Here is a 12,389-nt window from a genome sequence, read left to right as displayed (position 1 = left end):
GGTTAGAAGGTGGAGGCATATCTGCCCTGCTCTTCTCAGAGGAACTAGCCTCGAGCTGATCCATCTGAAAGAAATTAAAGTGATGTTATGGAAAAAAGAGGAGCAAAAAAACCCAAAGGTACATACAGGGGGAAAAAACAAGATGAATTCAACCATATCAGTAATTATATTAAATGTAAATGATTTAAATGTACCAGTTAAAAGCCAGAGATTGTCAAGTTGGACTAACAAGACAGTAACAACAAGGTCCAACTATTTGCTGTCTACAGAAATCCACTGTAACCCTTTCATAACTTGTGAGACATCCAAGAGGGCTTCAAAACATTTGTAGGGGAAATGGAATCAAAAGATCATAGAATTTTCCATTCATTTTTGGAAGCCCTCTCATATATCACCTACCAATATTTTCAGCTTCTCAGGTTCCTGGGGAAGTTGCTATCACAGTTGTTGCATGTGACTGCCTGGCAGGGCCCTCAGTAAACAAGCCTCAACCCCATGAATTCTTCCCCCAGAATCCACTTGGGATATATGTGCCCAACATAATTGTACCCAAACCCATAGTATCTAAAAATTTTTTCCTTGAGTTCAGCATCTCTTCTGTTACTGAAAACACATGGTATTAATAGAAAATAATTTGGTTATAAATGATCAAAAGTAAAAATATGCAAAAAGATAAACCATATACACAATATCAAATGGTGCTATGTTAACAGCATGGATTTTGAAGCCATGTAGCTGGCTTCACCTCCCAGCTCTAACATTTATTGACGGTAAGCACAGGCAAGTTGTTTAGTGTACTGTGCCTCAATTTCCTCATTTAAAGTACAAATTATACACACTGTGTATAAAGATGATACTGCTACTTAAGTGTATTAGTATTAAGGAGCCCTGGTGGTACTGTAAGATAAGCACTGGACTACAAGGTTAGTGGTTCTAACCCAGCAGCTGCTTAACGGGAGAAAGATGAGGTTTTCTGCTCCCATAAAGATTTACAGTCTTAGAAACCCTATATGGGGTTGCTATGAGTTAGAATCAATTCGATGGCAGGGGTTATTGGGACATTAAAGTTGTTTACAAATATTCCTGTTTTCCTTCTGGAAACACACAGATCAGACTGTACTCACCTATCCCCTTAACACTTTCATGACCCATGGAACAGAGAGTGATCACCTACATATGGAGTTTAGTGGGAATCTGGTATCCCACTTTTAGTGCATGCTGCCATCTGGTGGGGACTTGTATAACTGTGAATCTGAAGAAACAAGCCTCATCTCACGAACCCCAGCACCTGAGACCCCCCCTTGAAACATGCGTGTCTTGTTAATTGTATCAAATTCCATGCTATATATATATTTTTTTTTAAGTTCATTTCATTCAAAATGTCTTCTATTACTGAAAACACATGGTTTCCACACAAAAAATTCAAAGCAGAAAATAATTCCGTCTTGAAAGAGTTGAAAATAGAAGTGTTCATGTGACTTCCTACATGGGTACACCTAGGTGAAAACTGTAAGAGCCGGTGTCTAATTTGCCTGATACTCTTTCAACAGTGGATCTCTCCTTAAGATTTGGAGACTGACGACGGTATAACATAACCTCTCCTGACTCATTCGCTTACACATAGGGTTGTTGAGAGGAATCAGTAGGTTAAGGCACGTAAGAGGTAAGAGATTTGGAATACAACCTATAGAGTAAAAAGTGCTTCCTAAAAAAAACCACCCTAATTATATCCCACATTAGAAATGCAGCTGAGACTTGCAGAACATAAAGAGCTTCCCCAAGATCAAAACAACACAATCAGAATATGAACTCCAGCAAAGAACACCTTCGTTAACCTCTGCATAATGCTGTCTCAGTAAGAACTTGCTATATTTGCATGCTTAGTGATGCAAAAGCAATTTCAATTTCTTCCCATCCAGGGAAAGATGTGTGAATCTTGGAAGAGAAGCAAGCTGGCCCTGGGTTCAACAAGGACAGCTCACCTGCTCAGCCTTACTGCTGATGATGACCAGATGAGAGTAATTCTCCTGGCAGAACTTCCGGGCTATATCCCATGTCTTGGTGCTTTTGGAGAAGTAGTAACACTTGTCCTCGAAGGGAAGCCAGTCCTTGGGACAGGTCATCTTGAGAGAGTCTAGAGATAGGATAAGATCTTATCAGGTTGTCCCCAGAGCCAGGGCCATGTGCATGATAGGTCATGTACAGTTGTTCAAGCTGTGCACTGTTCAGCTCCAGAAGGCACTATTCACACAGACTACACTGAGAATGGTTCTCATAGAGTTCATGCAATGTGCTGGCTCTGCCATCTCCCATCTATGGACAATTACCCAGGTTGCACTCACCCACTAAGACCTGAAGTTCCACCAGGGACTGGTTAGTATCCGTTCTTATGCGGTCAATGTCCTTCTTCAGGCCAGCTAGCCCTGCCATGCCCATCACTGTCAGCAGAGATGGACTAGAGAGTTAGACACCCAGCTGTGCTCCCAGGTCCTAGAGGGTGATACTAAAACTCATAAAAACCATACTCATGCCCAGAGGGAGTCCTAGAGGGACTCCGAGGTTAGTAATCCCTGAAGCTTAAGAGGAATAAGGGCAGAAGGCTTCCTGGAGGAAGTGGGCTTTGAAGGAAAAAAGTGAGTCCATAACTATTAGAAGAAAAGGGAGGCAAAGCAGGCAAGGACAACTTCAGGAACAAAGGTGTGGGGCAAACAGATTGGGGAAGGCTGATGCAGCAGGAATGGAGGGAAATACTAGAGAAATCTGGCCTCCAAGGTGAGGTCTGATGGCTGGGTCCTTGAACACCAAGCCAAGGCTTTGTCATTGGAGCCTGGGCACTGAGGAGTCACAGATGGCATTGGAGCAAGAGAGTGACTTTATAGAGGGATGGGTTGGGGCATGTGAAATGGAGCAAAATCACGACAAACTGGAACCTGACCCAGAAAACTCTTATCCAATTAGTGTGACCGTGTCTCAAAAACTTGGCTCTCTTCCAACTTCCCCTAACTCATTAGATGGTCCTTCAATTGCCCAAGAAAGAAATATGTTATCCTTGACACCCCTCCTTCTCACACATCATCATTCCCAATCCAGTCTCAAATCCTATCACATTTACTCCCTAAACTTCTTTCGACTCCACCCATTTCTCTCCATTTCCTGGCCACCACCTTTATCCAAGTCACCAGCATCCTTTCTTGTACTTGTGATGCTGCCTCCTACCACAGTGCCTTTGCATATGCCTAGAGCCTCATCTCTCACCTATTTAATGCCTTTACTTCCTTCATTCAACTGCAGCAGCACTTAGCTAGGGAACTGCTTTATGTCACTCCCCTCCCCCAAAGAGAAGGTCAAGACCCCTAGTTAGACATTTCATAGGATTAAACTCCTCTCTCTTTGGACTATTCATCAACATTTGGAATTTTATACCCATTTGGGTAATAATTTGATTAGTGACTGTCTGCCTGTTGGAAACCCTATACAGGGTTACTGTGAGTCAGAACCAACTCCACAGTGCCCAGGACAGGACAGGATCTATGCCAGCACTGTCTGGTAGAATAATAACGTGAACCATATATATAATTTTTATAACCAAATTTTTTAAAGGTAAAATCCATTTGAATGATATTTTTACTTATCTCAATATATTCAAATACTACCTTTTCGATGTGCAATCAATGTAAAAATTTTTATGAGAATTTTTTTACATACTTTTTTCATAGTAAGTCTTTTGAAATTGATGTGTATTTTACACTTAAAGCACATCTCAGTCTGGACTGGCCCCATTTCAAGCACTCAACAGCCATCCATGGTGACGGTGGTAGTGGTGTGCCGTGGAGTCGGTTCAGCGACACTGTACAGGGTTTCGGAGGCTGTAAATCTTTACGGGAGCAGAAAGCCTCATCTTTCTCCCACAGAACAGCTGGTAGTTTCGAACTGCTGACCTTGAGGTTCTCGGCCTGATTTGTAACCACTACACTCCTAGAGCTCCTTAGCCATCCATGGATCATGGCAATCAGATTTCACCATGCAGGTCAGACACATACACACAGTGTGCAAGTGCACAAGAACGAGGACTGTTTCTGATGTGTTCATCATTCCAACCCCAGTACCTCACACACAGCAGTAGGTGCTCAATATAGGTGGCACGAAGGAATGCCTAAAAGTACTCACCATTTTTTTGCCATGCCGTCTGCTGAAAGGTTACCGTCCTCAGTTCTTCCACCACTGCCTGGTCTACAAAGGAAAATCCACTTTGGACCCAGGCCATCCCGTACCTCATGCCAACATCCCCCACACTTCATCCTATCCCTACTCACATTTAATCAGGGTCACAGCCAGGCCAGTGCACCCCAGGAGCAGTGAAACCATCACCAGCAGGTACAGACACACCTGTAGTCTGTTCTCCCAGCAGCATCCAAGACCCCCAGGCTTCTGGCTGGGCCTGGGCATTGGAGTTGCTGTGGAGAGGCAGGAAGTAGAAAGACTGTTAAAGTGCTTTGGAGAGGGAGGAAGGGATCCTTGAGTCCTTCTCCAAAAAGAGGGGACAGAGGTGTGTAGTCCATATCACCTGCTGGGGTCAGCAGGAATGTCAGGGAAAGTGAGCACCAAACATTTATGGAATTTTGCTGTGCATAAAGAATCATGCTTTTACCTTATTGGATCCTCACCCTTATGACATCAGTAAAAGTATTATTCCCATTTTGCAAATAAGAGCCAGCTGTGCTCTTAACAGCTAGGATACATTCATTAGCTTTTAACAAATAATTTTATGAAATAGAAGAATAAACACAGAGGGGACATATAGAAAAAAATTATAATGTATAGACCTAAATCAAATCCTAAGTAATTACATTAAACATAAATGGTCTAAATAATTTTAAAATGGAAATTATAGAAATATTTTCACATCATATCTTCCAAGCCTTGGGACCCTGGGACCCTGAGGGTCTGCCTAAACTCAGTGAAGAGCAGCCTCTGAAAGGGAAAAGGTTCCTCTGTCCCCAGGTCTGATTCAAACACCCTGTTTGATGAGGAAGGAGATGGTGCACACTAGCAGGTGACATGAACTTACTGACTGGAGGTGGCTGGGATGGAAAAGGTTCCAGACCAATACCTGGGAGAAAGAAGCAAAGAAGTTTATGCACAATTTGCCTAATGACTAGCATACAAGAGTTTCCCTATCTCTCAGCTTTGTTTTCTGATCAGAATTGGGGAACTGGAGGAATGATGGGTTGTGAGACCCTACCAGAGCCCCCTCTCAGGCTTCTCAAAGTATCTTTCCACCACTCACCCAGTTGAGATGTGTAGGAAACAGGGGTGACGTCCAACCCTGAAAGAGGTCAGAAAGATAAGGGTAATGAAGAGAAGGTCTTCAGCAAGGTGAATCAGAAGGCCTCAGTCGTTCCCCCCCTCCCACCCCCGACTTTCACCTGTCCTCTTCCGGGTCTTGCCTGGATGTGAGACTTTCTTCATTTTCTTTCCTGGGGAAGAATAAAATTTTGGTCAATCTCTGCAGAGCAAAGTCAGCACTGGGTCTCCTGCACCTCTAGCCCCAGCTCACCTGCCTTTGGAGGTCTTGGTGGAGCCATAGAATCTGGAGAAGAGAATTTCAGGTTTAGGACTTAGACGTCTGAGGATGCAAACAAGATTGAGGGATGGGATTGAAGATAGAGTTGGGTATAGAATGAAACTGAGTTTGGCATGGACACAGGGTTAAGGTAGCTGTCAAGGATTGCCTGGGGCTTTCCCACTTTTCCTAGATACAGAGAAGGAAAGAGAAGGAGAAGTATGAAGTGGGGGTCAGGTCTGTTAGAATGATAAAAATGTTTTTCTCCACATGGAGGAATGACACTTTTGGTTACTTGAATTTTCCAATTTTTCTACAGTGAGCATGTACTATTTGTATAATTAACAATTTTAAAGATACAATTTTTAAATGGTTTATTTTTAAATAATTATGGTAATATTTGGACGTTGAGAAGGCCATGGACAATACAAGATGGACCCTGCCCACAACAGACTAGGGGAGAACCAGAGTACCCTACTGAGCAGACCTGGGCCAGGCAAACAAACAGAAAACGGACTTTGTGGAAACATCAATTAGAACCCATTTGTTGTTGTTAAGGGCTGTTGAGTCGCTTCCAATCCATAGCAACCCTGTATAGGGTTTCCAAGGAGTCACTAGTGAGGTTGAACTGCCAACCTTGTGGTTCAAACCGACTTTGCAGTCCAGCACATTAACCCACAGCACCACACCAAAACCCATTAATTGTTACAAAAACAACCCCATCCATCATAGATTAGGTATTTTTTCCTGGATCCCTTATACATATCCTTAGATGTAAACATTAAGTATATAATCCCCTCCCCCAAATTTCTGTGTGACTTGGCTTGTCACCACCCACCATGATGATCTTGGTGCTAACCACTGTAAGTTCCCTAGTGAAAGCTAGATCTGGTCAATCTACTTTCTTCCACCTCTTTTTTTTCTGAATCTTCCCTGTGCCCCTTTGAGCCACTCCTGCTGCTGGTGGGGGTGGGGTGGGGCAGGGTACCACAGACTTGCATATCCTTGCATGAATCTTACCTCAGGCATTGTTTTGTTAATAGAATATGATAGAACATTACACTTAGGGCCAATGATTTAGAATTTTCATTTCTAGATTTTTTATAACCATGTGATACAGACATAGTATCTTTTTCCTTTCTAATCAATTAATACATTACTAATCAATTAATACATTTAATGGAGTCCTGGTATGGTGCTGTGGGTTAATGCGCTAGACTGCAAAGTCAGTTTGAACTGCAAAGTTGGTGGTTCAAGCTCACCAGTCGCTCCTTGGAAACCCTCTAGAGGGTCACTATGTGTCGGAACCGACTCCACGGCATTTAACACCAACAACAACAATGTTTTTAAATCGGAAACTCTCACATCCATGGATACTCCTCAGTCCAGAACAAATTGAGATGGTTGGTCACCCTAAGTTAAAGACACCATTGAGTTTGGGGGTGGGAGTGGAGTCGGAATGAAAGTGGGGTTTGGTATGGAGCTGAAGTTGAGATTCGAATTGGAGTTTGGGTTGGGAGGATGATAGGGCTGTGAATGTGGCCTGGGATAGTAGTATCATGGAGATGTGGATGGTGTTGTGATTCAGGATGTGGTTGGAATGAAGAATGGTATCATAGCTGGATTGGGGAAAGAAAAAGAAGTTGAAGTTGGGTTATAGTTGGGTTGGAAGATGATGACGAAGTTAGGTTTGGGAATGGAAATGTGGATGAGGCTGCATTTAGGGATGGAGAGAGCCTACCTCAGGAAGGGGATAGCCCTGAAGTTGGAAATGAAGTTGGTCTTAGAGTTAAATTTGAGGATCATATTGTGACTAGGGTTGGATTGAAGATGAAGTAGTCAAACAGCAAAACCCAGCTTATCTCCTACCTCATGATAACCTACACACATACACACACACACTGTCCCTTGATCAGGTGGCCTCACTCTGCACTTACAAACAGAGGGCACAGTGTCCCATCCCACATGGAATGACTACTCTCCAAGGATGCAGTCAGCCTGAATCGCTAAAACCTAGGGATCTCATGGACTCAAATGCCCTGATAGGAGTTATGTAGAGAAACTTTCCAAGAATACACCTATATCTACTTATCAGACTTATTGGGAGTCCTGGTGTGGCACTGTAGGCTCAGCATTGGACTGCTAACCACGAGGTTGATGGTTCAAACCCATCAGCCGCTCCTTGGAAAATCTACACAGGGTCGCTATGAATCAGAACTGACTCGATGGCACTTCACAACAACATCAGACTTACTGAGCCCTGGGCCAAGCCTCAGTCTTGAGCGTGAGTGTGTGGAGACAGGAGTGCCAGAAGTCAATTCAAATTTCCTCAAACCCATCAGTTTTCATGTCTTGAGCCTTTGTACCAACTGATTCCCTCCTGGGCTTGTCTTCTTATCGCATCCTTCCAATTTCTACCCATCCTTTCAGTTCTGCTCCAATGTCTCCTCCTCACAAAAGCTTTCCCTGACCCCCAAGTCCTGACCACTCCAGGCAAAGGCCTCAATTGTCCCTCAGGATTCCCCTGTCATTTGGTCTCTCCCAGCCTGGTGCTGTGCCCAGAACCTCCTCTCCCATAAGACTTGAGGAAGGCACAGACAAGGATGCTCTGCCACTGTGGTGTCTGGTGTGGGACTGGACACACAAATGACTAGCTGTGTCCACAATGCCCAGCCAATGGCCCCTGAGGACGCTACTCTCCCAACCTCCAGCCCTACATCCCTCCACCTAACCTTATTGACATCCCCTTACCTGGCTTTGGAGGAAGTTCCTTGTAGGGTGGTGTCATGTTCTCATAATCATCATCCTCCATCATTCCTTCCAGAAGAGAAGCAAGTCAAAACCCAGCCCATTCCTTCCTTTTCCCTCAGGTCCTGGCCTCCCACCCAGCTGCTCAAGGATGGGGATGCTGTAACCTCAGTCCTGACCACTCCAGCCCCCAGCCCAACTCTAGTTAAGGCTGTACCCAACAATTTCTGGGACCCAGCATTAGTATCCACAGTGCACATGACTGCAGTCAACAAAGGAAGAAGGGGTTACCAGAACTCGGCAATTTTTACCCCTATCCTATCCTTCTACTCCGAGCTCTGGGTTCTCTCTGGGTTTGCCTTTCTTTTAATAGCGAAGTATTACATGCAAATCCAACCTGAAGGGAAACTCCCTCCTGCCCCCTTTCCCCTCACACACACATTCTCTCTCTCTTTCTCTCTCTCTCTCACACACACACACACACATACACACACACACATGTCTTTTTACCCAGTTGGATTTCTGTGTGAAAGTAGCCATAACAACAGCATCTGCATTAGTGAACCAGCAAAGTGCCAGGCTCTGGGTAAAAATGATGGATAAACGCTTTCCTTCATGGAGATTTCCATCTAAATAGGAGAGACAATGAACCTGGAAATAAATTTACAAGTAAGCAATATCCCACAGCCATTAAGCATTATAAAAAATAAAACAAGGCAACGGGATAGGATGAAGGCTAGTGTAGAAAAGATGTTAGGGAGGGCCTCCTAGAAATTGTGACAATTCAATTGAATAAATAAAGTGATTGGGTGTTAAGTCCTCCCATATTCCAGAGAGAAGTTCTAGGTATTGAATCAGTTACGTATCTAATGACTTAAAACTTGTTAGGTGCCATCAAGTTGATTCATTTTAAAGTGACCTTACATATAATAGAACAAAATGTTGCCCCGTCCTCTGCTGTCCTCACAATGCTATGTTTGAGCCTATTGGTGTGGTCACTGGGTCAATCCACCGAATGGGGGCCTTCCTCTTTTTTTGCTGACCCTCAGCTTTTCCGAGGATGACATCCTTCTCCGGGGATTGGAGACAACATTTCCAAAGTACTAGAAACAAAGTCTCAGCATCCTCACTTCTAAGAAGCATTCTGGTTGTTCTTGCTATTGTTGTTTATATTTTTTACTGTGAGTAGAGTGACAGTTTATAGAGTAGATCATCAGTTCCACCTACAACAAATCATACACTTTGTGTCATTAAGTAGCAGTATTTACCTCTAGTCACTTTAACTCTTGCATTCCTCCCTGTGTCTTCCACTACATCTTTTATTCTTTAACTTTTTATTGTGGATTAAGTGAAAGTTACAGAGCAGATCATCAGTTTTACATTCAGCAAATCATATACTTTGCTTCATTCCAATGATAGCAATCCCCTTTATGTATCACCAGTTAGCAGTATTGACCTCTACTCACTTTAACTCCTTGTGTCTCACACTACCTTCAGCTTCCTTATGCCAACCTCTGTCTTGTTGTATTTTGTCTTCGCCACCACCTAAATTAACATGTGTCTACCCTCTACCCAGGGAATAATTTTCCCTTCCTTCATAAATGTTTCTTTCAGTAAGAAAACACCTTCTTAACTTTTACAACATTGGTCTCATACAATATTGTCCTTTTGTGATTGATTAATGTCACCCAGCATAATGTCCTCCAGGTTCAGCGATGTTATAAAGTATTTTGCAGCTTCATCTGTATTCTTCAGTGTTGTAATGTTATTTCATTGTGTCTATGTATCAAAGTTTGTATACATTCTGCTACTTTCGGTCTCTTGACTGGAGCATTTAATCAATTTAACTAACAACAGGTATGAACTGATTGCTGTCATTTTGCTGTGTTTGTGTGTGTGTGATATTGCTAGTCTTTGTACCACATGAATTTCTGCACTGAATTCATTTTGTTTGTCGGCTTTCTTTTCATTTTCTTCATTGCTGTTGGTTTAATACTTACTAAATCTTTCTGATTTTCTTCTTTTTTATTTTGATGTGAAGGTATATTAATTTTATTTGAGGTTACCCTGTAATTTATTAATTTTTCCCCATTTAAAATAATCTGTCTGTTTTGTGGTGGGGGAAGGCGGGGAATGTGGAACAAAACTCAAACTCAAAATTATTAAGAGAAAAAGAAAAAAAAGAAAAGAAAAAAAGACTGGACTTACTGGTCAGAAAGACTGGAGGAACCGGAGACTATGGTCCTCTACCACTCTTCAGGTTTGAAAAGGAACTCACCGTTGTGACCCAATTTTCAGTCATGTAGTAGATAGCTACATCAGGGACAAGTTAGGACCCCTGGGCCCTGGGCCTCTCTTACCCCCTGGCTTTAGTCCAACAAGAATAGTAACACTGAGAACAATAGCTTGGGGACAGAGCTAAGAATATCAGGACCTAAAACCCTAATAGAAGCAGCTGGCCGCAGACAGACAACCCATAAAGATAGTGGCTAGAGCTGACAACTGCAAAAGTCACTCGATTTCCAAGAAGCCGGTGCCCCTTTCCTACAAACTGATGAATATTCAACATACCACTCATTCCTCCTAATCAATAGGTATTAGCCCACTCTTGGAGGAAGAAGACAAAGGGTCTTCTCCACTTGCAGAGACAGACCCACTTATGTCTCTGAAGTATACATTTGCTTTGACTTTATCTATGCTCCTCAATTCTACCGGGTCCCCTCCACTCGAGGAGACAGACCTGCTTCTCTCTTTGAAGTGTACTTTTGCTTTGACCTAATCTAATCTATGCTCCCTAATTCTGCCAGATCTTCCACTCATGGAGACAGACCCACTCACTCACTAAAGTGTACTTTCACTTTGAAATAAAGAGCTTCTAAATGGATAGTTATTGTTTCTGTGGAACTGAGAAGCAGCGACTCCTTCTTTAGAGCCCCAAGAGCGAGAGGGACCAGGGGAAAACGAGACAAGTATGTTGAGTGGGGAGCACCCTAGTAAGGTATGCTCACCATGGAATGGTCAATCATGCATTGTCATACATGACAACACCACCCAGAACTCAATCCCAATATACAAGTATTTAAAGTAAAACAAACCTACAAGACTGAAAATAGGGAACCAAACACATAAATGTATACTGAAGTCAAGTTGATTTCATGTTAAAACAGACTGTTTTTAGCAAGGAAATTAATAAATTATAAGGTAACCTCAAAGAAAAATAATTCACCTGCTCATCAAGATTTTAAAAAGGGGAAATTCAGAAAGATTTTGTAAATGTAAACACAACAGAAATGAAAATGAACAGAAAACCCAGAAACAAAATGAACTCAGCACAGAAAACTAATGTGGAACAAAGAATCCAGCAGCACTACACACACACACACACACACACAAAAACACAAAAATGGCAATCAAGTCATGCCTTTTGGTAATTATACTGAATGTAAATGGATTAAATATACCAGTCAAAAGACAATGAGAGTAGAATGGATAAGAAAACAATATCCTTAAATATGCTGTCTACAAGAGACACATCAATAAGATGATGGCAACATAAATGGCCATCAATAGAAGAATGAATAAACAAACTTTGGAACACACACACAGTGGAATACTACAAAACATTGAATAATAATGATGAATCTGTGAAACACCTCACAACATGGTTGAACCTGGAGAACATTATACAGAGTTAAAATAATCAATCACAAAAGAACAAATATTGTATGAGACCAATGTTGTAAAAAAAAAAAAAATTTTTTTTTAATGTTTTCTTGATAAAAGAAGCAATCTATGAAAATTATGTGATGGGGAGGGATTATGCACAGGCTAAAAAGTATTCACAGATACATGTTAATGTAGGTGACAGAGTAGGCAATATACAGCAAGAGGGAGGTTAGCAGAGGAAAGATGAAGATAGTAGGAGACACAGGGAAGAATGCAATAGTTAAGTAAATACTGTTAACTGTTGGTACATGAAGGGGGTTGCAATCATTATAATGAAGCAAAGTGTATGATTTGTTGAATATAAAACTGATGATCTGCTCTGTAAACCTTCACTGAATTAACAATAAAACGT

The 12,389-nt window shown here is 42.1% G+C and overlaps 1 protein-coding gene across 1 annotated transcript in view; it reads right to left on the bottom strand.

The window, feature by feature from the left end:
• CLEC17A (C-type lectin domain family 17, member A) overlaps positions 1–12,389 on the bottom strand; it is a 28,653-nt gene that overhangs the window by 15,711 nt on the left and 553 nt on the right. Inside the window, exons 2-10 of the mRNA XM_006874323.1 lie at positions 11,052–11,073; positions 8,315–8,369; positions 5,558–5,590; positions 5,427–5,477; positions 5,288–5,326; positions 4,314–4,454; positions 4,168–4,230; positions 2,343–2,438; positions 1,983–2,134 (exon numbers count right to left, since the gene is read on the bottom strand). Of these exons, the coding sequence (XP_006874385.1) occupies positions 1,983–2,134; positions 2,343–2,438; positions 4,168–4,230; positions 4,314–4,454; positions 5,288–5,326; positions 5,427–5,477; positions 5,558–5,590; positions 8,315–8,369; positions 11,052–11,073 (652 nt within the window). The remainder of the gene's footprint in view (positions 1–1,982; positions 2,135–2,342; positions 2,439–4,167; positions 4,231–4,313; positions 4,455–5,287; positions 5,327–5,426; positions 5,478–5,557; positions 5,591–8,314; positions 8,370–11,051; positions 11,074–12,389) is intronic.

Source organism: Chrysochloris asiatica, unplaced genomic scaffold (genome assembly GCF_000296735.1).
Source record: "Chrysochloris asiatica unplaced genomic scaffold, ChrAsi1.0 scaffold00268, whole genome shotgun sequence".
NCBI classification, from domain to species: Eukaryota; Metazoa; Chordata; class Mammalia; order Afrosoricida; family Chrysochloridae; genus Chrysochloris; species Chrysochloris asiatica.
Note: the sequence above shows the minus strand (reverse complement) of the source record. Positions and strands in the feature narration are given on the sequence as shown.